General features: G+C 46.7%; 1 protein-coding gene across 2 annotated transcripts in view; it reads left to right on the top strand.

Moving 5' to 3' along the window:
- The first annotated feature begins 5604 nt into the window (after positions 1 to 5604).
- POLR3E (RNA polymerase III subunit E) overlaps positions 5605 to 24332 on the top strand; it is a 100219-nt gene continuing 81491 nt past the window's right edge. The window contains exons 1-6 of one of the 2 annotated variants that reach the window (XM_082261288.1): positions 5605 to 5716; positions 9243 to 9343; positions 12841 to 12891; positions 15490 to 15567; positions 15701 to 15816; positions 18442 to 18524. In XM_082261288.1, the coding sequence (XP_082117414.1) occupies positions 9308 to 9343; positions 12841 to 12891; positions 15490 to 15567; positions 15701 to 15816; positions 18442 to 18524 (364 nt within the window). In that variant the 5' untranslated portion in view covers positions 5605 to 5716; positions 9243 to 9307. Of the gene's footprint in view, positions 5717 to 9242; positions 9344 to 12840; positions 12892 to 15489; positions 15568 to 15700; positions 15817 to 18441; positions 18525 to 24332 lie in introns of those variants that run through there. The other variant, XM_082261289.1, reaches the window with a different exon arrangement.

Raw genomic sequence — 24332 nt, 5'->3', positions numbered from 1 at the left:
AGAGGTGATTGTATTAGCACAGATAGATATACACTCACCGGCCACTTTATTAGTTACATCTTGCTAGTACTGGGTTGGACCCCCTTTTGCCTTTAGAACTGCCTTAATTCTTTGTGGCATAGATTCAACAAGGTGTTTGGAGATTTTGGTCCATAGTGACATGATAGCATCACACAGTTGCTGCAGATTTGTCGGATGCACATCCATGATGCCAATCTCTCGTTCCACCACATCCCAAAGATGGTCTATTGGATTGAGATCTGGTGAGTGTGGAGGCCATTGAAGTACAGTGAACTCATTGTCATGTTCAAGAGACCAGTGGTGAGATGATTTGAGCTTTGTGACATGGTGCATTATCCTGCTGGAAGGAGCCATCAGAAGATGGGTACACTGTAGTCATAAAGGGATGGACATGGTCAGCAACAATACTCAGGTAAGCTGTGGCATATAAACGATGCCCAATTGGTACTAAGGGGCCCAAAGTGTGCCAAGAAAATATCCCCCACACCATTACACCACCAGCCGGAACTGTTGATACAAGGCAGGATGGATCTATGCTTTCATGTTGTTTACGCCGAATTCTGACCCTACCATCTAAATGTCACAGCTGAAATCGAGACTCATCAGACCAGGCAACATTTTTCCAATCTTCTATTGTCCAATTTTGGCAAGCCTGTGCAAATTGTAGCCTCAGTTTCCCGTTTTTAGCTGGAGTGGCACCCGATGTGGTCTTATGCTGCTGTAGCCCATCTGCTTCAAGGTTTGATGTGTTGTGTGTTCAAAGATGGTATTCTGCATACCTATTGCTGTTGCCTTTCTATCTTGAACCAGTTTGCCCATTCTTCTCTAACCTCTGACATCAACAAGGCATTTTCGTCCACACAACTGCCAATCACTGGATTTTTTCTCTTTTCGGACCATTCTCTGTAAACCCTAGGGATGGTTCTGCGTGAAAATGCCAGTAGATCAGCAGTTTTTTAAATACTCAGACCAGCTTGTCTGGCAACAACAACCATGCAACATTCAAAGTCACTTAAATCCCGTTTCTTCCCCATTCTGATGCTTGGTTTGAACTTCAGCAAGTCGTCTTCACCACGTCTAGATGCCTAAATGCATTGAGTTGCTGCCATGTGATTGGCTGGTTAGCAATTTCTTTTACCAAGCAATTTAAAGCGGTTGTAAACCGCTGGACGTTTTTTTTTTTCCTTTTTCTTACCCTGCAAGGCATTGTCATAATGTGCTAGTAAGCATCGCATACTAGCGCTTTATGTTAACGTACCTTAAAACGAAGCTCTTCCAGTGCCGAGATGTCAGAGCTGCAGATACTCCCATCTTCACCTGTCTTGCTTCCAGGTTTGCGGACTGCGGCTGTGACTTTCCGGAGCTGCAATGACATCATTTCTGCGCATCTGCACGGGAGCCATCATTTTCAGCACGGGGCTCTGAAGGAACGGCACGGGTGGCCAATCCTTCAGAGTGCATGCGCCAACGATGTCACTGGCTGCGTGTACAATAAAATCTCCTAAACGCTGCCCGTATACAAGATATTTACACTACCTATAGGTACGTCTTATCATAGGCTTACCTTTAGGTAAAAGTTAGCGATGGAAGTTTACTTCTTCTTTAACTACTTAACAACCGCCTGCCGCAGTTTTACTGTGGCAGGTAGCCCCTCCTGCGCGAACCTACGTAACTGTACATTGGTTGCGCGCCTGCAGCTAGGGGGCAAGTGTGCGCCCACGGCTGCGCGCTCCCGCCCCCACTCAGTAGCAGGGACTCCGATACACGGGGCACGCAGCTCCGACTGCCGCCTGACACCCGCGATCGCTCGCAGCTGCTGACCGTCCTTCTCTCTGGAATGATCACAGAGCTCCTGTGATCCTTCTATATAGAATCACAGGTCTCTGTGATCATTTCAAAAGCCCAACCCCCATACAGTTAGAATCACTCCCCTAGGCTCACATTTAACCCCTTGATCACCCACAGTATTAATCCCTTCCCTGCCAGTGTCATTATTACAGTAACAGTGCATATTGTTAGCACTGATTACTGTAGTAATGTCACTGGTCCCCCCAAAAGTGTAAATAATGTCAGTTAGGGGTCCGATCTGTCCGCCGCAATGTCGCAGTCCCGCTAAAATCCACAGATCGCCGCCATTACTAGTAAAAAAAAAAAAACAATAAAAATGACATAAATCTTTCCTGTAGTTAGTAGATGCGATAACCAATCAAAATACCCTTTTTGCGATTTGTTTAACCAAAAATATGTAGCAAACAACAAATTGGCCTAATACTGTATGTTAAAAAATGTAGATTTTTTATTTTTGGGGGGGAATGTTATATAGCAGAATGTGAAAAATATTGTTTTTTTTTTTTTTCAGAATTGTCGCTCTATTTTTGTTTATAGCGCAAAAAATAAAAACAGCAGAGGTGATCAAATACCACCAAAAGAAAGCTCTATTTGTGGGGAAAAAAGGACATCAATTTTATTTAGGTACAGTGTCGCACAAATGGGCAATTGTCAGTTAAAGTAATGCAGTGCCGAATCACAAAAAATGGCCTTGTCATTAACCACTTGCCGACCGCCGCAAGTACATATACTGCGGCGGTCAGCCCCTCACAGGCAAAGTGACGTATGGGTACGTCGCTAGCCTGTGAGGCTCTGGGAAGCGAGCGCGCGCCGCCGGAGGCGCGCTCCCGCGCGTCACGGACCCCCCGCGCGTGTGACCGGCGGACCCGATGTCCGCCGGTCACTCGGCGATCGTCGGTGGAGAGGGAGAAAGGCAGGTGGCTAGTGTAAACAAGTCGCCTGTCATTCTCCCCTGTGTAGGAATGGTGATCATACGGTTCTACTATGTAGGACCGTTGATCAGTGTTCCTACAGCTCAAGCCACAGCCAATCACAGTTAGAATCAAGTCCCTAGGGACACACATAGCCCCTCCCTCTCAAAAAAAGTTAACCCCTTCACTGCCAGTGCCATTTTACAGTAACGGTGCATATGTATAGCACTGATTACTGTAGAAATGTCACTGGTAACCCCAAAAGTGTCAAAAATGTCAGTTAAGGGTCCGATCTGTCCGCCGCAATGTCGCAGTCCCACAAAAAAAATCGCAGATCGCCGCCATTACGCGTTAAAAAAAAAAACAACAAAAATGACAAAAATCTTTCCCTTTGTTAGTAAACGAGATAACTCTTGCAATAAGTAAAATAAGAACTTCCGCGCTATGGATTAAGTGGATAGATAAGTGAATAATTAAGTGAAAAAAATGTGTGTATAAATAAATAAATAAAAAATATGTAATAAGTGTATGAAATATAAAATATATATATATATATAGATATATCTAAAAATAGGCTGCAGCCTCCCTGGATGATAGTCCGGAGACTATGCACTGGATATAAAAGGAATAGGGGTGATGGCGCTGCCTATATAATTTAGATATAATAAAAAGCTGTGATGCAAAGTGCCTTAAACTAAAAGCAATAATGTGTAATATTCAAACAATAATATATTTCATAAAAACTTCAATTAAGTGCAAGTGCAAGGTATAAAAGTGCCTGCAGAAAGATTGGAAAGTGACTGGTGCAATGATGTATGAGCAATAAATAATATTTAACATGCAATATTAATGTGCTAAAAAATATAATACTATATAAAGTGAGCTGTTCCACTAATACCACGTGTTGGTATGGGGAATAGAAAAGTGCCAACAGAGCAACAATAGAAAAAAGTTATTATTTTAAAAAATACAGCTTGCAATGTCCAATAAGAAAGATCCAGTAGAAAAGTCTATTTCATGTGCGGTGACTTCAAAAAGCAATAAAGTGACAACACTCGGAACAAACCGACACTCAGGTGGAAAGGTGACCCCGTGGTGGGTGGTAAGGTGCTGGGATTCCTTTGATAAAATTGCACACTTACCAGAGACACCCACCCCACACAGGGGTATAGAGCGGGTGTATTTATGGGTCTGGCGACCTAGCGGTATCCTCCTATCCCTGGTAGGAGGGCGTGTGCCGAGGATCAGGCTGGTCCTGGTGTGGATGTACCCTAGGATGGTCCCCTGTGTGTCTTCCTGCCTAGGTATATTCCGAGGGATCCACTCAGCTCCACTCCCGATATTTAAACCAGAGACACCCACCCCACACAGGGGTATAGAGCGGGTGTATTTATGGGTCTGGCGACCTAGCGGTATCCTCCTATCCCTGGGTGGAGGGCGTGTGCCGAGGATCAGGCTGGTCCTGGTGTGGATGTACCCTAGGATGGTCCCCTGTGTGCCTTCCTGCCTAGGTATATTCCGAGGGATCCACTCAGCTCCACTATTGCTAAACAATCCACTATTGCTCCACGATTTGCTGTAGGCCCGTCGCTGCTTACCCTTAGCCTGGCTGAAAATCTAAAATGGGGGAGTTCCGGCCTGTGATCTGGGCAACCTGTATACGGGAAAACGCTCCCAACCTGATAACTCTTGCGCAAACCAATCAAAATACGCTTTTTGCGATTTTTTTTACCAAACATATGTAGCATAAAACAAATTGGCCGAAAATGTTAAAAGATTTTGATTTTTACATTTTTTTGGGGAATTTCATATAAAAAAATGTGAAAAATATTATTTTTGCAAAATTGTCGCTCTTTTTTTGTTTATAGCGTATGATAAAAAAAATCGCACAGGTGATCAAATACCACCAAAAGAAAGCTCTGTTTGTGGGAAAAAATGGACGTCAAATTTGTTTAGGTACAGCGTCGCACGACCGCGCAATTGTCCGTTAAAGTCACGCAGCGCCAAATCGCAAAATACCCCCTGGTCAGGAAGGGGGTAAAATCTTCCGGGGCTTAAGTGGTTAAAGAGGAAGTAAGCCCTCCTCTGACACTTGTACCTATAGGTAAACCTATGATAAGACTTACCTATAGGTACTGTAAATATCTCCTAAACATGTACGGTTTAGGAGATATTTACCTTACATGCAGCCAGTGACATCACTGGCGAATGCGCTCTGAAGGAACGGCCGCTGGTGTCGTTCCTTCAGAGCCCCATGCTGTGACCGTCGGCGCGCGTGCACGGGAGTGACGTCACCGCGGCTCCGGCCAATCAGATGGCTGGATGCCGCGATCCTGGAAAACAGGCGACTGAACATGTCGCCCGTCATACAGGTAAGCGGGCGGCACGGCGGGGGCTCAGTCTAAGGTAAGTATTTCATAATGAGCTAGTATGTGATGCATACTAGCTCATTATGTGTTTCTATTTCAGGTTGAAAAAAAAATGTAATGGGTTTACAACCTCTTTAAGGGGGCAAATCCTTCCAGTCCAGAAGTGCTTAACAGGTATACCTAATAAAGTGGCAGGTGAGTGTATATACACACAGACACATTTAATGATCTATATAATGTATATATATACATACACACACATATCTAGATGCCCTATAACAAGGTAGCGTGGCCGAGCGGTCTAAGGCGCTGGATTAAGGCTCCAGTCTCTTCGGGGGCGTGGGTTCGAATCCCACCGCTGCCACAATTGTTTTTTAGTTTATTTTTCTTTCCTTACCACAAGGCAACAGCGCCATCTGCTGTTGCTGGCTTCAGTGAGCGCTGAGGATTGTGGGTAACAGCAGCCGCTCCCACGTGTCTGCATTACAAGCAGTATGGCTGCCGCCTGAACGCCGGAGAGGCCGCCGGTGACAGGAGCGGAGAGTTAGCGGGAGGACGGTGTGTCAGGTAGGTGCGGAGCGGTGAGGTGACCGGGGCAGTGATATACAGGTGGGGGGCTGAGGCGGTACGGTGCTGGCCGCTCCTGTGTGTAGGTGACAGCACCTATCTGTAGCAGGCCTGACAGTCAGCTTCCATCAGACGTGCTGGCAGTGTGCTCCCTCCGGTCTGTCAGTGTGGAATACACAGCGGGCATGTTGGGACCCTATGGAGATCTCAGGACACACACAGGCCGCAGAGGAACATAGGAGGCTCTGGGCACCACACACACCATACAATCAGCATTACATCTACCAACATGAGGACCTTCCTCTTCTATCCCATGGGAAGGCCTTTCCCTACATACAGGTGATTGTACAATCACATGGCGATGTGTGCTGAGGCTTACAGAGGAGGTTTAGCCCTCCGCTCACATATTGGCATCCAAGAACTTCTTGTGAGCGACAGGTGTACCGCCATTCTGTTACCGCGATTCTGTTTGCGCGATTTTACTGCGATTCGTCAGGCGAAAATCACAGCAAAATTGTGCCGCGCTTGGGGTTTAATTGAAAGTGACGGGAGTCCGGGATGCCAATATGTGAATAGAGCCTTAAAGCGGAGTTCCACCCAAAAATGAAACTTCCGCTTACTCCCCCAACCCCCCCTCAGGTGCTGCATTTGGCACTTTTCAGGGGGAGAGGGGGGAACGGTACCAGTTTTTTTGACAGGTACCCTTCCCCACTTCCAGGAGATGGTGCCGCGGTGCTGTTCCTCGGAAGTTTGGTCCCCTCCTCCCCCCGAGCCAATTTGAATGTGCAGCACGCTTTGCGCATTAGGGACCCGCCAGTAAAGCCGCAGGTTCCCTCACCGGCAATGGTGGCAGCACCCGACAGCCGATGGAAACATCGGCTACGGTGCCAACATCGCTGGACTCCAGGACAGGTAATGCCCCGTACACACGTTCCGATAATGGTACGATTAAAAACTCACTTTTGACTTGATCGCACGACAATCTGATCGTTAGTACGCAGCTTTCAACAGACGATCACGACAGTTCATCCAACAAAATCCGAAGGGACAAACAGGAAAACTTCTGTCATACGATAGCCCCACGAACGTCAGTCGTTTCATCAGTACACTATGCGTCCGCTAAAAATCGATCGACCATGACCGCGCATGATCAGAAACACTAAAATAGCGCGGAAAAAGCCTGGCTGCCATTGTTTTTGTTTCGCACCATCTGATACGTAACTAAGCAACCAGGGAGCTTTTCCCGAATCGTACAACAAAAATCATACGCTAAGTACGCATTGTTGAATTCGATGTTAGTATCATGCAACGAAATGCGAACGATAAGTCGTCCGATTATCTGAACGTGTGTACGGGGCATTAGTGTCCTAATATTAAAACTCAGCAGCTACAGTATTTGTACAGTATGTGTAGCTGCTGACTTTTAATTTTTGGAGGGGGAGGCTGGAACACCGCTTTAATATTAGGACACTTACCTGTCCAGGAATCCAGCAAAGTCTGCACCCCAGCCAATGTTTCCATCGGCTCCTGGGTTCCCTACTGCGCATGCGTGAAGCGTGCTGCGCTTTGTGAATGGCCCGGCAGCTGGGAAAGGAGGAGGGGATCTCACTGCAGCCAGGTCTCCCAAAAGTGGGGAAGGGTATCTGTCAAAAACAGGTGCCCCCCCACTACCAGGTGCCAAATGGCCCTGGAGGGGAGAGGAAGAAGATAAGCTTCCACTTTTAGGTGGAACTCTGCTTTATAGGAGTTGTAAAGACAGAAGATTTTTTTTATCCTAATGCATTTTATTCATTAAGATAAAAAGTCTTCTGTGTGTAGCAGCCTCCCCAGCACCCCCTAACACTTACCAGAGCCCCATCTCTGTCCATGATGTCCCTCAGCCATCCGGGACTCTACCTCTTGATTGGCTGAGACACAGCAGCAGCGCCATTGGCTCCCGCGGCTGTCAGCTAATCGGGAGACAGGGGGCGGGGCCGAACAGCAGCTCCATGTCTGAATGGACACACGGAGCTGCAACTGAGGTGCCCCCATAGCAGGCTGCTTGCTGTGGGGGCACTCATCAGGAGGGGCCAGGAGCGGGAACAAGGGACCTGAGAAGAGGATCCGGGCTGCCCTGTGCAAAAACCAACTGCAGAGGGAAGTATAACATTTTTGTTACTTTACAATCAATTTAACGTGTAAGTTCACCTTTACAGAAAATCTGTAAGGCGACCTTACACTGGACCCCCCTCAGCATCTACCCCCCTGGTCCCGCTGTACCAGACTGCCGCCACCCCCCCTGCTGTGGCACACCAAAAAGCCACTTTCCTCCTCTCCTTGTAGTTCTGACAGTATGGGATGGACAGATTCTGATTGGAAGTAGGGGGTGGAGAAGGAAAAGTGGAACTTCCGTTTAGAATTTTCCGGTGAAGTTGCACTATAAGGGCGGTTCACAATAGAACACAGTGCAGGAAGGCACTTTCCCGTGTATATGTCCCACATCATACATGAACATGGCTGCTATTAAATGTTATGGCACCCCAAACACATTTCACAAACGCAGCACCTTTGTGGCCACCAAGCCGCAGTAGTACTACAGTAGCATTGTGGTTTGGTGCTGCGTGGCTGGAAAAAGTATTGCTTGGAGCATAGTACTAATCAGGAAAAACGTATCGGTCACATATTAAAGAATCTAAATGAAAGGAACACTAATGCTGTGGGATTTTTAACTTCACATATTTATTGGATGAAATTACCTGTAGTACCTGTTTTTGGGGAAACAAAAAAATCCAAACCATAATAACACATGATAGACACATGATAGATAGATATATATATATATATATATATATAATCAACCAACCAACCCCCCCTCAGACCTATCAGTCATTAGTCTCTCCTGTATGGCTACATTCAGACGGCCGAATAGCAGCGTCCAGAGGCAGCTGCCAGCAAGAATCATTCGATTTTTAGCAGTGGTTGTAAACACTCCCTGTACACACTGTTTGCACACAGCTACAGCTGTCAGATTTGTTTACATGTTTATAGAGCTTCTTCCAAACCCTCCATACAGCAAATTTGCATCCAGGTTGGCATTTCTGCTGAGTTTTGGCTGCACATATTTTTCCACCTGAACGCAGCAACCTATCTGTGAGAGTGTAGCCTTAGATAAGTTGCACCAGTTGTTTGACCATAAAAAATAAAAAAAATCAGATAATGCTGGAGAATTGGCTGAAGATTTACTACCTCCACTAGATAAAATTGTATGTTCCAGTCAACTAGAACGTCTAACAATTGTGCCAATTCAGGTCTCTCAGGGGACATTGCGACTTGACAACTTTTTCCTGAGTTGTCACCTTTCTTATTTTACTTGGCATTGTGTGGGTTAACAGGATGAGCTTAGCAGTCCTAGGAACCTTTGTTGCTGGGTGTAGCCATTCATACAGCTGGTGATTGACAAGCACAGATCCTTGCCTTACAGCTTCTTATTACTGTAAGTCAAGACATTTGTGAACTTCTAATTGAATATTTTTGCTTTGTTCTATAGGAGATAAAACACATTTCTCCCTGGCACCCTGAAGAACGCAGGCTGTTGGTGTGTCCCCCTTTAGTATGGAAAATGAAGATGACGATCCAATTATACAAGAGGTAAAGTCAGTTATTGGAACTCTTAAGTTACTAGGTTAGAGGTTACTTTCATACGAAAATTCTTGTATGACAGAATTCAACTTCAGAAGTGATGTAATGTGTTGAATTGTTTTGTATGTGTTCTTTCGTTTCTGAGAATGCCTAGTCTTGTTCTTATGATTTTTTTCGAACGAAAACTGTACTAATTAAACGAAAATCGGACGTTGTGTTGACGTACGATAAAAATGTTATAGCTTGTACATCCAGTTTTTGTCGTCTGAAATTTGCGGCTGTTGAAAGCACTGTACTAACAATCAGATAATCGGCAGATCGTTTGTCAGACTAAATTTTACTTCCGAATTTCGTATCGTGTGTACGGGCCTTTAGTTACGAAGCCTGTCCTGCCTTCCAGCACCTGTAGCCAACCCACCTCTCTGACATTTATACACTAGCTCTCTTTCCTTGTCCCATCGATGGCAGTGGACTTGATTTACTAAAGAAGCCTGTGCACCTAAATGCCTACCCTCCTCCTCCTCTTGAGTCGCCAGATGCAGCAGACATGCACATAAAATCCAATGGGTTATCGATAATGTGTGTATTGGGGATGATGGTACATGAATTAGACTAAGGAGGTGGTCTAAAGGTGCATAGTCCTAGGACCATGGTGCACTAGTGCTCTTTTTTGCACACTGACTGTGCTGACCCTGGGCTAGATCTGTGAGTTTTCCATTGCTGTCATTGGACCCATGTGAAAGCCCTCACTTTGTCTGTTGTTACTGGGACAGGAATAATCGGCAAATCTCCAAAAATGGTGGTTAGTTCCACTTTGCTGCACATGCTGGTTAGGTGTGCTTTGGATGCATTGTGCAGCAGATTTGAATAGGAAAATGCAAGTTGGTAGACTAAAAATAGAGCGTGTAATGTTTTTTGTTAACACACAAGATCAAACCATAAAAACAGTTGTTTTGTGTTTGTAAATTGTATTTTTTGTTTGAGTGGGAAATGCAGGAATAGGTATGAATGAGCCATCCCTAATTTGTACAACTGAATTGAATTTATAATTTTTTATTTATATTTCAATAGGGTAATCTGATGGTACAATGCAATTAAATATTTCATGTGTAGTTGCACCCGAAGATGTCAATGACATCAATTTGGCATCCAACTGAAATATTTCTAAGATCATTAAGAATACATATATAGCGCTATCAATTTCCACAGCGCTTCACATATTATACAGTTACATCTGTTCCTACCCTCCAGGTGCTTACAGTCTAAGGTCCCTAACTTGCGTTCATATACTAGGGCCATTTTAGATAACCAAGGTAGTGTTTGACGTGTGTGAGAAAACCTGCACAGGTACAAGAACATGCAAACTTCGGACAGGTGGTGTCATGGTTGGGATTCAATGTCTCTAGGGCTGCTAGGTGGAACTGCTAACCACTCAGCCACTGTGCTGCCCTATTTGTTGACGGATTTGTTCGACCCACATTCAACCTGTTTCAGGCAGGTTTTGTACTCCTAGACTTATGGGAATACAGAACCTGCTTGGAGCAGACAAATGCCCCTTGACACAGGCCCTTATGCAGAGTGATGTAGGCCCCCTCACATGTACCCAGCAGATGGTTATTTCAGAGCAGCTTGAGAACACCTACAAAGCTGCCATATTCGAGGCCATAGTTGTACTGCTGTGGTTAAAATTGAGAAGCAGGTCAGGGTCTGCCATGGCATAGTCTGAAACCCCTAGTCAGCCTGGCACATTTGGAGTGCAAGAATACAGTTCTCCTGGTGCATGTGGAGTGCAATTAACAATAAATGGCACCACGAGTGCCAACAAGTTGTTGCCTGAATGCGTTATTTACCAGCACAGCCCACATGTAGGCCTTCATTGTCACTGAGCCCTTCTCCTCTGTTTGAAACAATGCTACTCATAGTCTCTTCAGTCTTCTGCTGTCAGAGTTTTGTTCCAGAGCAAATGGCTTGTTTGCAGAGGCAGTCAGTGGCAGAGATGGCCCTTGACACCCTCAATAAAACAGGATTGAAAGCAAAATGAAGCCAATTAAAGTCAGAGAGTTGAGTCATGTATAGTGAGCAGCACTATTCTAAACCCATTAATGGCTGGGGGATAGTAGGCTTTTAGTAGAGTCTCAGGTGACATGTTAGACCCTATTGTTATAGGATAATAGAATGGAGCAGCAATATAGTATGCAAATAATTTGCACAAGATGTAGAAACCTAAACATAGTTCATCAATTACATGTATAGTGGCTGTTTGTTTTTTTTTTTTTTTTCTTTCTAGCATTCGTAGGAAACCCTTTGCTTTTGGTCAGGACCTTTAATGGATACTTGTATTTGCATTCTAAAACCTGGTGCTGTCAGCTTTTACATCATTTGACATCAGTTTAGTCATAGTTTTGTGCATTTTCTAAATTTGGGACCGTTCCAGACATACAAAAAATAATTTGATCATCTAGCCCACACTGTTATTCCATTACCAGTATTGCATAAAGAAGTATTAGCAGCACTTAGAAGCAGTGTAGAGAGTGCCAATGTTCCGTTCCATAACACATAGCAGCCAAGGCTCGTAGATAAATGAAAGCTAATTCATTGCAATGGGTTACAGTGCTTATTAGTTTGCTTCCTAAAGTGGTTGTAAACCCTTACATGTACCCAATGAAGTGACTGGCCTCGGGTGATACACAGAGACAAAACAAATCCTATAAAAAATTGTACCTGTTTTATCTGCAGTCGTCACTTCCAGAATTTTTATAGCTTGTCTGAGCCTCCAGAAAGGAGAGGGTGGGGAGGGGGGCTGGGGTTACATTCTGCAGAGCTCAGTGACGTGAGCTCTGATTGCTGATTGAAGGGAAGGGACACCCCCCCCCCCCCTCCTTTCACACAACACACAGGAACAGACCTGGGTCTGTCGATCACATGCTGTGTGCTAGAGCTCCCTCTCCGTCACATTTTTTTTCTCTTGGTGTCAGGAAAACTTGTCAGAAGTGACTCATACTGATAGCAGAGGAACAAGACAGCAGACAGATTACACTTGGTGCTCTGGATTGAGTACACACTATAGAGCAGTGGTTCTCAGCTCCGGTCCTCAGGGCAAACTAACAGGCCAGATTTTAAGTATCACTTTGGGGAGATGCAGACTAGAATACTGCAATCACTGAGCAGCAAAATATATCATCTGTGATGTATTTCAGTTATCTTGCAAACCTGGCCTGTTGGTGGGTTCCGAGGCCCAGAGTTGAGAACCACTGTTATAGAGGGATATACTTTGTTCATATTTCATGTCTGATGTTTACAGCCACTTAAGGTACATGCACTTTTATCTCTTCCAACTGATAGATACAGCATATAAATGACATAGATCGTAAGCTGTTCGTACATGAATGTAAAATTGCATGGATTGAGGGTGTTTGCTTTTTATTTATGCATTTTGTTGTGGCATTGCTGAAGCAGTCCTTCCAGCACAATGCCTTTCTTCTAACTGATGCACTTCTTTTTTTAAGATTGATCTTTTCCTGGCCAAGAGCTTGGCAGAGAAGCTGTACTTATTCCAGGTATTGTAGTAAAATTGTCTTTTAAATTCTAAATTACTTTTATTATTTTGAACACACACAATCAGATTAAAGTTGTTTTTCTGCTGCCAGTTGTATAGTGTTTTTTCTGTCTCAGAAAAGCTGGTTGGGATGCTAAGGGCCAATTCGCACTATATGCGGTGACAGATGTTTTACCGCAGGGACACAGGAAACCATTGTTTCTTTTGTGTTTCATTCACACTGCAACACGGCCTAACTGCTGCATTTTATTTCAGTGAACCGGGCCGAATCGTGCAGTGTGACCGGACTTTGCCCGTGAATGAAGTATACCTCTTGTACACTTCAAATAAAGCTCGTACAAAACAAAGGAAGCCGTATGATGCGCTGAATTGCGCACCGCGCTGCCCCTAGCGCAGCTGGAAAAGCAGGGCGGCCGATGTGGTGAATCCCTCCTGCCACTCTGTGTTGCAGTGTGAATTGGCCCTAAATGTTCCACAGTTTGATATGTGGTGATTGCAGCTGTCTCGTTTATAAGAGAGATGTTGCTTGTGAAAAAGTTTCTAATCGATTTCCCCATCCACCATGAATGGAGGAAACTCCACTGCCTGCTTTTGTACTCGGGCAACCGAAAAGTGGTTACATCTGATTTCATACAGTCACTGCCCAGGGATTTTCCATCTGGCTCAGTCAATGTTTAAATTGACTTTTGTTGAGCTGAGTGATGCTGACAGGGCCACCCATGGCTCAGATTTCAGCTGATTCAGCAGGAATTGTCAAATTCTTAAGCCGTGTATGGGCAACTTTAGGCTGCTGACAAATAAGTTTGTGGACTAACTAAATTATAAAAAATCTAAAATTTTTCAACAGCATTTTCCTAGCATGCGCTCATTTATCATAATAGAGAAGTCTGAATTTCAAGTTATAGAAAAATGCTGCTTGTTACTATGTTATGCTGCATTTTAGTATGCATTTTGAACACTGCAAGGGTTAAAGTACTTTAAATTGCAAAATATAAACTGCTTCTGTATCTATCTATATCATTAGATATTATAATCTTTGGATATTTCACTTTCTGAAATGAGTTAATGCTAACTAGGAGGGTGTACTGTGATCACAAAATCAGCTCATGTTGTACTAGGAAACCATGCAATGTTCATTCGACAACCAAGGATATAGAAACCACCGCAATACCCTTAAGGACTTTGCAAAAGATGCCTGTACTATAACTGTAAAGTACTCATCTCATGAAAGAATTATGTATGCTTCCGTTGCTGACATTTTCTTTCAAAAATGGCGTTCCCTGACTAACATGCTTTGACTCCAGCTCTTACTGACCCGGAACAGGTGTAGAGATAAAGAATTCCAGACTTGTAGCACAAAGTATTTAAAGCCAGACACAGTCAGGCAACTAACTTTTTATTCAGTAATAGGTCAGCAGTTGGAGCAGCAGGAGTATTTCTCTCATGGCAAGGTGCATTTCAAAAGACAGCGACATCTATGTTTTAAAAATGTAAATATTGTAATAAACCTAGTACAATTATTAAATTGGCTATTTAAATTATATACCCCCCCCCCCATAAACTAGAACATGTTTAATATTAGGTCACTGACATCACGTGCGTCTCCTTCCCTTTTGAGAGTGTGCTGCTGTGGGGCAGTGATTGGTCCGGCTGCAGCTGATTGGACTGGCAGGGATGCGATCATGTAACCTCTTCTCATGGTTATGCTGAACTGGGTTTGGACAGAACATCTCATCCTTGTTGGTCAAGTGTGAAGCACCATGGCAGCACCATGGCAACTGCAGATCTAAAGAGAGGCTAAAGTGGCACTATCCTTGGGGGAGAGGAGTTACACTTTTAAAGGATAACCTCCCTTTTCGGGACATGTTTTCTGTTCCACCTGTGCTTAGGGTGGAACAGGTAGCATGTTTCAGCTTCTGTCTACTCTCCCTCTAATGCCCCTTCTACATGACAGTGCGCAGAAGTTCTTTTCCCTGCACCTGCTGTCACTTTTTGAACAGAATCTAGTTGTGCTTGGCTCTGCCCACATGTATGCATCGTTCATTCACAGTTTCCTGTGAATTAACAAACTACAAGTACTGTTTTCCACCGCGGCAGACAGAGTTGTAGTTTTAGTGGACTGCGGAGGCACGGATGAGTGCTCTTGTAGTCCACTGCCATGTCCTCCAGCTTTCAAACAGAAATCCCATACAGAGGTACGAACTGAAAGCCTGAGGACATTTCTGCAGGAGCCCACATGCACACATGATCTACTGATCGCGGGTGCAATGGTTCCCCAGGCTCCTACTGAGAAGAACAAATGGACTTTTTTCCTGCAAAAATATGGGCATCTATTAAGTTTTCCATAAAGGTGAGCTAATCCTTTAAGTTTTGTGCATAGTGTTTTGAAAAGTAGTGAGTCAAAGTGTGTGCAGGGAATCCTGTCTACAAATGCTATATTGTTCCTTTTAGTATCCGGTAAATGGTTTTCAAGTTTTTTGGAAAATCTTGACTGGCTAAAGGTTACATTTGAAAGATAATTTTTAACATAGCTCATGTTGCAGTAATATACATTTATATCTAGTTCAGATAAATCTGGAATTTATTCTTTTTTACTTAGTACCCAGTGCGGCCTGCGTCGATGACCTATGATGGCGTGCCACATCTGTCAGCAAGAATAAAGCCAAAGCAACAGAAGGTAGGACATATGTGATCTGTGAATCTATTTCTCAATACATCCTGCTGATTACTGCCATGCATGTATAGCCTTGTGAGAAATGCCATGTGCTGTAAAATAAAATATAACCAACTTTAAAAACATCACTTTACAGGTGGAGATGGATATGGCCATTAACACGATGAGTCCTAATTATTGCCGCAGCAAAGGAGAACAGATTGCCCTTAACGTTGATGGCACTAGCAATGATGAGACCAGTACCTATTCCTCGTAAGTGTTCAGCTGCCATATCTATGGGTTACCTCCTCCCCCCCCCCCCCCCCCAATGTTTCTGGTTTATAAATACTGCCACTATGTAAATTAAATTATTTTATAGAGACCATATTTCAGGAAATGTTATATTATGTAAATCTGCCAGTTTTTGGTGTCTTCTGTTAAAATTGCTGCTGCCCTGTTATGTTGCTGACTCAACACAAGACAGGAAAGTCTCTGTTTTTTTGTAACATTTATCAATTATTTACTTAGGGATGGGAGAAGGGAATGAGTAGGATACTCCTCTGGCTCAACTAGGTACAAATTGGGACACTTGAGAAAAAATGCAGCAAATTTCAGCACTGACCTGATGCCAGCTGTATGCCGACCAATGCTTGCTGGCGCTTGAAATCACTAACTTGCTTGCACTGTCCTGAAGACTGACTTCTGACACTCTGGTTGACACTGCTCCCTACAGTCCTTCCTGACTGAGGTAGCCTTTAGTAACACTGCTGCAATTTTCAACACTGTACACTGCATGCTTCCACTGGCACCCCCTTTCCTCTTCAGGGTCAACACTGGCACCCCCTTTCCTTTGCTCCTGCACCGGCTAACTAGCTCCCGGATCCCTCTGATCTTCTCCGGAGTGGTCCCCTCTCACTAGGCAGACCCCCAGGGGCAGTTTGCAGTACTCACGACCTGGAATGCTTTCCTGAAGCTCGTCTCCTCTCAGCTCCGCTGGTCCTCAGCACACCGGATCCTCTCTGCAGCTCAGCTCAGCCCTCTGTCCCCTCAGGCAAGCCGCCTGGGACACCCCATTCCTCTTGACAGGAGGAGAGACGGCCGCACTCTCCCTCCTGGGACTCTGCTTCCCGCCAAAGACGCTGCGTCACGTGCTCACCTCAAACTTATACCCACCCCCAGAATGCTGTGCGGCAGAATCTGCCTTTCCGGGGTAGATACAAGCCTGGGTGTGCCATTGGCTGGGTTTCCTCCACTGCTCAATGAGAACCCTCATTGAGCACAGTGGGGAAACTCCCCACTCTCAACAGCCACACCTTGGAACCATGACAGCCTAGCTGAAAATCATGGCCCTGCTGATAAGCAGACAAGGCCTACTACACTTTACCTAGCACCTACCTTGTAGGGTGCTACACACACACACACACACACACACACACACACATATATATATATATATATATACATTTTTTTTTTAGCAGAGACCCTAGAGAAAAAGATGGTGATCCTTGCTATTTTTTATGTCACACGGCATTTGCGTAGCGATTTTTTCAAATGCAAAAGTGAAAATGTCTTTGTCACTTCCTGTTCCTGGGGTCACAGAGCGAGGAACAATCTCTCTCTCTCATGCAGCTGGTCCCGCCAGTCGCATCGTTCCTGGGCTCCGGGAAGGGGAATGGGACCCCCCTTCTGCAGAAGTGATCAAATGGCTATTTAGCTACTCTAATGACTTCTACTACAAAGGGAATCACCGGCTGGGATGATGCCTGTAGGTGCAGACATCATCCCTATATAATGCAACCCAAGGACTTCCTCCTACATGCAGCAAGTAGTTAAAATAGTTTAAACGATGCAGCACTGAGTTGGAGCAGTCCTGTGGGGAAGCTGTGGGTGGGCAGCTGTGTCTGGCGGCGGCTGTATGAGACTCGTGTCCGTGCTCCGGGCCGGCATGGATGCTCCGAACGCGCACCCTTCCGGCTCCTCCTAACCGGATGCGTCATCATCGACTCGGAAGCCGGCCCGAAACACGGCCACGAGTCTCACACAGCCACCGCTGGACTGCGGGGGACAGCTGCCCACCACCAGCTTCCCCACAGGACTGCTCCAACTCCGTGCTGCATCGACTAGGATGGAAGCAGAAGAACCTTTTTCCCTCTCACACTGTTCTACTTTTACCTCAAAGTGAGTTCTTATGTTACCGCTATTTTAAGGAGTGCAGAACAAACTGTATTCCTGTGATCCACAGGAGATGTACAAACGAGCTTTGGCTGTACATCTCCTTTACAATTTTTTTACACCACATTTATTATGCACATACAGTTGTTAGAAACTCTGATTTATATGATTTTGTGTCATTTTGTTTCTCAGCTTTGAAGAACGGAGCCTTGAACCCTGGAAACGCTTAGGCTTTGTCTTCTGACTTTTTATTAAGATTAATAAACCCTTTCTGGAATTGCACTAACCTGTGATGCTCTCATCTTTTTTACACTTTGCTTTAAATCATTGGTTCTTAATGACTCATGTGTGGGATTCATTTGGGTATAAGGAGATGAGTTACTGCAATATTATAGGAAGCAGCAAAAAAAGATGGGCAGTTTTAAGCTGGACATAGATGATTCATTTTTTTTTTTTTTCACTCTGCCAGTATGTTGATAAAAAAAACAAACCAGATTCCTCCATCCACACAAACAATGTCAATGGAGGAAAGGTGACAGCCACACAAGGTTTAAAATTTTCCCTGCTGAACCAGTCGAACTTTGACCTGTCCATGGCTAGCTTTTGTCCTCAGTGTTCTGCAAGTAGTTAACTCTAAAACTGATGATGTAAAACTTCATTGATGTATTTTGTTTGAGTTTAGATTATAGTGTCCTAATGTGTGGGTTTTTTTTTTTTTTTCCCTAGGAAACTTATGGACAAACAAACATTCACATCCATACAAGCTGCAAGTAACGCAAATCGCTATGCAGCTGCATTCTATAGAAAAGGTAAATTATTGTCATGCTTAAAGTTTTTTTTATAGTTCTCTTCCAGCTTGAGGACAGCCATCCTTAACCACTTCCCATGAATCGACATAGCCCTACGTCTGCTCAGAGAAGTGGTTGTGCCGGGATGATGCCTGCAGCTTGAGGCCTCAACCCGGTACCAATTTTTTTGAGCTGGCACGTCCGCAGGCTGGATGGAGCCCCAAACAAAGCCGATTTCGGCTTTGATCGGGTCTCTGATGTAGTAACCCGGAAGCGCCGTGATGACGTCATAGCCGGGTTACTCAGCGGCTAAAGGCGCCGAATTTAAAAAAAACTGTCAGTATTCAAAAATGACGATTTCAGCATTCTGAATACATTAAAGTGCAGTGGAGGGGTCTGGGGTCTTTTAGACCCCCGAGCTTTCCATAAAGAGTACCTGTCACTGCCTATTACTGTCACAAGGGATGTTTACATTGCTTGTGACAGCAATAAAAAGTGATCAGATTTTTATTTTATTTTTTAAACTGTGCTGAAATGAAAAAAAAAAAATAGGAAAATTCTTTTCTCTTACGTCCTCCGACAGTCGCCGCCTCTTCATATTCGTCACTAATGGGGTTATTGACCTTTGCTCCGTAGGAGTAGCTAGGCAACAGAATATATTAATATCAAAGCTTTTAGCATATCCCACCCCCAGGGGGTGGTCCCCTCAGTCAATACCTCCCTGCTTCCTGCATACCAACTCAGTTTCAAATGCCTAGCTCAGGAGTATGCAGGCTGTTCCTGTGCTGGGGCTCTTAGTCTCAGACACTTTTCTCTTTTTTTGATTTTATTTGAAGTTTTTTTTTTCTCTTTCTTTTACTTAGCTGTTTATTTTCAGCGTTAGTTAGTTCTTCTGATGAAGATGATCGTGCGGCGCTGGGTCTCAGTCTGGCCACCCTGGATCCCAGGGCTCAGGGCCAGGGGCTTCCCAGCCTGCCATCGAGCGTTCAGCTTAGGTTTTGCCCTGGCACATTGAACGACCCATCCCTGTTCGCTGCAGGGATGCTATCGGTGAGGTGTCTACCTCACTGGACGCCATTGCGGTTTCGCACCGCAATTCCACTGCGTCAGGCTTGCGACACTCCCTGTCCTCAGTACTGCGGTTTGGTCGCTGGAGCAGGCTCCCCACGCCATCCGGACTGGTAAAGTGTAACTCTATGTGGGGACCTGTCTTTTTTGGGTGTCAGTCTGGGACTGTGTGACCCTGCATGTCTGTATGGCTGCTGTGTTCCCTGTCAGCTCCTGTGTGCACTTGCTGCCTGTGTGTGGGCTGTGAGGGGGGGGCTCTCCCGCTCTGCTGGGTGTCATATGCAGCAGTCAGATTTTCAGCATGCTGTGCGGCGATCGCTGCGGCGATCCGCCATTTTTCTGGGGCAAAAGTTATGGTGGCAGGTCCTGTGAGGTACTGCACAGCGTTTTTTGGCGCCAAACGCCGCCATTTTGAGCGGCCATCGATCACCACATGTCAGCGCCATGTTCTCTTTGCCCAGGGTTTTTTCCTCAGCCAGCGGCCATGTTTGTGTAGCCTTGCATAGGCTTCATAGGGGCGGTCAGTCTTGCATCACTTCCTTTTCCTCTGGGATAGCGATCGGTGCAGCAGCCTGTGTGAGCTCTCCAGGTTTTATATCTCCCTTTTTCATGTATTCCTTGCCCAGTTTCTTGTCCCTGTGGGGGTCAGTGTGTTCAGTGGGTGCGGTGGGCAGCGCTCGCCGCGATCTTAAAGGGGCAGTACCCTTTATTAATTACTTTGCTGGGGCATGGATTCTCAGGATTGCAAGTTTCCTCCCACCCTAGTGGGGGGCCAAGGGGCTGCTGCTTCCCCCGAGGGGGCTGATCTGGCTACTATTGTGGCTAACTTAGCTGCTCAGGTGCAGATGCTGGTGGCTGATCGATCCACAAAACGGCCCAGAGTGTCTATTTCCTCTGATTCAGAGGGCGATGGGGCTGCTATGGCTGGAGTGCCCTTCTCAGGGTCTCACTCATCCCTGGACCTTGTGGGGTCTGACGGGGAGGCTGAGGTGGAAGGGGTTGATGATTCTCCCCCTGGCTCGTCTGAAGAGCTTGCACTCATGGATGAGTTGGTTGCTTCTATCAAGCAAACGCTGCATTTGCAGGATGAACCATGTCCTCCTGCTTTGATGTCCTCTTATGGGGCGCAGAGGAAACGCAAAACATCGCAGGTTTTTCCTTGCTCTACGGAATTTCAGCGCGCGGTTGATGAGCAATGGCGCAATTTAAAAAAGCCTTTTGCTGTGCCGAGTAGGTTCAAGCTGCGTTATCCCTTTACACCGGCTACTGATGAGCGTTGGTGTGTACTGCCTCAGGTGGATCACGCGGTGGCGATTTTGAATAAATCAACTGCGATCCCTGCTGAGGATACCCCGGTGTTCCGGGACCCGACGGACAGGAGATTGGAATCTCTGGCCCGTCATGCCTATACGGTTGCTGGCTCTATGCTGAAGCCTATTTTTGCTTCCATTATGGCAGCCCAGGCTATTGTGGATTGGACGCAGGTGCTCAAGCGCACTCTGGTGGCTGACTCTGCCCCGCCGACAACTTTGGCTATGGTGGATCAGATTCATCAGGGTGTCATGTATTTGTGTGATGCGGACTTGGATTTAGTCCCTTTGGCTGCGCGTCTTTCTAGTGTGGCGGTCTTGAACCATCGCCTGATATGGCTGAAATGTTGGTCTGTTGACCAATCTTCTCGCAAGACTTTGGCTAATTTGCCCTACGCGGGATCTCGTCTTTTTGGCGAATCTTTGGATACTCTGATAAAGGGTATTTCTGGGGGTAAGAGCACTCTCTTGCCCCAATCTCACAAGAATAAGTTTGTTCGTGGTAAGAAGAATGCTTCGTTTAGGCCCTCTCAGGGGTCCTTTCGTGCCTTTCGGTCGGACTATAAGGGCAAGCCCTTCAAAGGCCATGGCTCCCAGAAGAAGCCGTGGGCGGGTAAGCAGAAGTCCGGCCAGTCCGGATCCGCTGCCCATAACAATGCGGCCTGAAGGGGCGCCCTCACCCTTTTCTGGGGTGGGGGGACGTTTGCTCGGTTTTCTTCAACCCTGGCTGGACCGCATTCGGGACAGGTGGGTTCAGGAAATCGTTCGATCTGGATACAAGATCGAGTTTCTCTCTCGGCCGGCGGGCAGATTTTTCCCCTCAAACCTTCAGCTGCCTCCGGAGCGCTTGCAGGATCTGCACCTGGCGGTGCGGGACCTGCGGGCCCAGGGAGTGGTGGTTCCGGTGCCTCATCGGGACAGATTTCGGGGGTTCTATTCCAATCTGTTCACTGTGCCCAGAAAGGAGGGCAAAGTACGTCCGATTCTGGACTTGAAAGCTCTGAACCGCTTTGTGCGGGTTCGCAAGTTTCGCATTGAATCCCTGCACTCGGTGGTGGCTGCCCTGGTTCCGGGGGAATTCATGGCCTCCATCGACTTGAAGGATGCGTACCTACACATCCACATTTTCGAGGGTCACCAGAGGTACCTTCGATTTGCCATTGCGGAGGATCATTATCAATTCGTGGCGTTACCCTTCGGTCTCGCTTCGGCTCCGCGGGTTTTCACCAAGGTGCTTGCGCCGGTTCTGGCCTTGTTGAGGGCCCTGGGCATTTCTGTCCTGGGGTATCTGGACGATATCCTGATTCGGTCCGCGACCAGTCAGGGCCTGGTGAACGACCTGTCCATCACGATGCAGACTCTGCAGGAATTCGGTTGGACGATAAATTTTCCAAAATCGACGTTGTGTCCGTCGGTTCGTCTTCCTTACCTGGGGATGATTCTGGACTCTGTTCAGGCGAAGGTCTTCCTGCCGGAAGACAAGCTTCGGACACTTCAGTGTGAAGTCAGGTCCCTCAGGGACAATCGGTGCTCGTCCCTCCGGACGTGTATGAGGTGTCTGGGGTTGATGGTTTCTGCCTTCGAGGCGATCCCCTTCGCCCAGTTTCACACGCGGGAGCTTCAAGCGGAGGTCCTGGCCAAGTGGGACGGGCGTCCGCAATCTCTGGATCTGCGGCTGTCGTTAAGCCATCTCACCCGAAGGGGTCTTTTGTGGTGGCTCCAGTCCCCGGTGGTGTCGGGGGGCAAGTACTTTCGTCCTTTGTCGTGGACGGTGATCACCACGGATGCCAGCCTGTCGGGCTGGGGTGGTGTTCTGGGTGTTCTGTCCGCACAGGGAACTTGGTCGGAGGAGGAATCCTCCCTTCCGATCAACATTCTGGAATTGCGAGCGATAAATCTGTCTTCTGCGTTGGACGGACAGGCTTCAGGGCCGTCCAGTTCGGGTGCAGACGGACAATGCCACAGCGGTGGCCTACATCAACCACCAAGGGGGCACCAGGAGTGCCCGGGCGGCTCGGGAAGTAGCCGAAATTCTATCGCACGTCCCGGCGATCTCTGCAGTTCACATTCCGCTGGTGGAAAACTGGCAGGCGGATTATCTGAGCCCCCAGACCCTGGACCAGGGGGAATGGTCCCTTCACCCGGATGTCTTCCAGATGTTGTGCGCGAAGTGGGGGTCCCCAGATGTGGACCTGTTCGCGTCTCATCTAAACCACAAGGTGGAAAGGTTCGTAGCAAGGACGCGCGATCCTCGGGCAGACGCCTCGGACGCGTTAGTGGCGCCCTGGCATCAGTATCGTCCGATGTATGCCTTTCCACCGATTCAGCTGCTGTCCAGGCACCTTCGCAGGTTGGCCTCGGAACCGCACACGGTGATTCTGGTGGCACCAGACTGGCCTCGCCGGTCTTGGTACGCAGACCTCGTGAATCTGGTGGTTGACGCTCCGTGGCGTCTGCCTCTTCGAGCAGACCTTCTGTCTCAAGGACCGATATTCCATCCTGCTTTACAGTCGCTGGCTTTAACGGCCTGGCTGTTGAAAGCCAGGTCCTGAAGGATAGAGGTCTCTCCCCTGAGGTCATTCCCACTTTGATCAAGGCCAGAAAGGCCTCTTCAGGGAAGATTTACTACCGTACTTGGAAGGCGTATTTTGCCTGGTGTGAGTCCAGGGGGTTTTCCCCTCGCTCATACTCGGTGTCGAGTGTTGGCTTTCCTTCAAACGGGCGTGGACCAGCGTTTGGCGTTGGCCACGATTAAGGGTCAGATTTCTGCGCTGGCCGTTCTTTTTCAACGTCCTGTGGTGTCTAACTCTTTGGTTAGCACCTTTGTTCAAGGGGTGCGACATTTGGTCCCTCCTAGGAGGGAGCCTTTACCTCCATGGGATTTGAACCTTGTTCTGTCCGTGTTGCAACATGCTCCTTTTGAAAATATCAGGGAGATCTCGTTGTCTTTGTTGTCCAAGAAGGTTGCCTTTTTAGTAGCGATCACTTCGGCTCGCAGGGTGTCGGAGCTGGCGGCCTTGTCCTGCAAGTCTCCGTATTTGGTGATTCACTTGGATAAGGTGGTCTTGCGACCTAACCCATCTTTTCTTCCGAAGAGAATCTCTGAATTTCACCTCAATGAGGACAAGGTCTTACCTTTGCTTTGCGTGAAGCCTAAGCATCCGAAGGAGGTGGCTTTACATTCCTTGGATGTTGTTAGGGCGATCAGGGTTTACCTGTCATCGACTAAATCCTTTCGCAAGTCGGATTCTCTCTTTGTCCTTCCTGAGGGACCTCGGAAGGGCATGGCGGCGTCGGCTTCTACCATCGCCAAATGGATCAGACAGACCATTGAGCAGGCCTATGCTTTGAGGGGGGAAGGTTCCTCCCGTGCCTGTGAAGGCGCACTCTACCAGATCTCTGAGTACGTCTTGGGCCTGTCATCATCGGGCTTCTGTGGCCCAGGTGTGTA

Source organism: Pelophylax lessonae (assembly GCF_965119305.1).
Source record: "Pelophylax lessonae genome assembly, chromosome: 6".
Lineage (NCBI taxonomy): Eukaryota > Metazoa > Chordata > Amphibia > Anura > Ranidae > Pelophylax > Pelophylax lessonae.
Note: the sequence above shows the minus strand (reverse complement) of the source record. Positions and strands in the feature narration are given on the sequence as shown.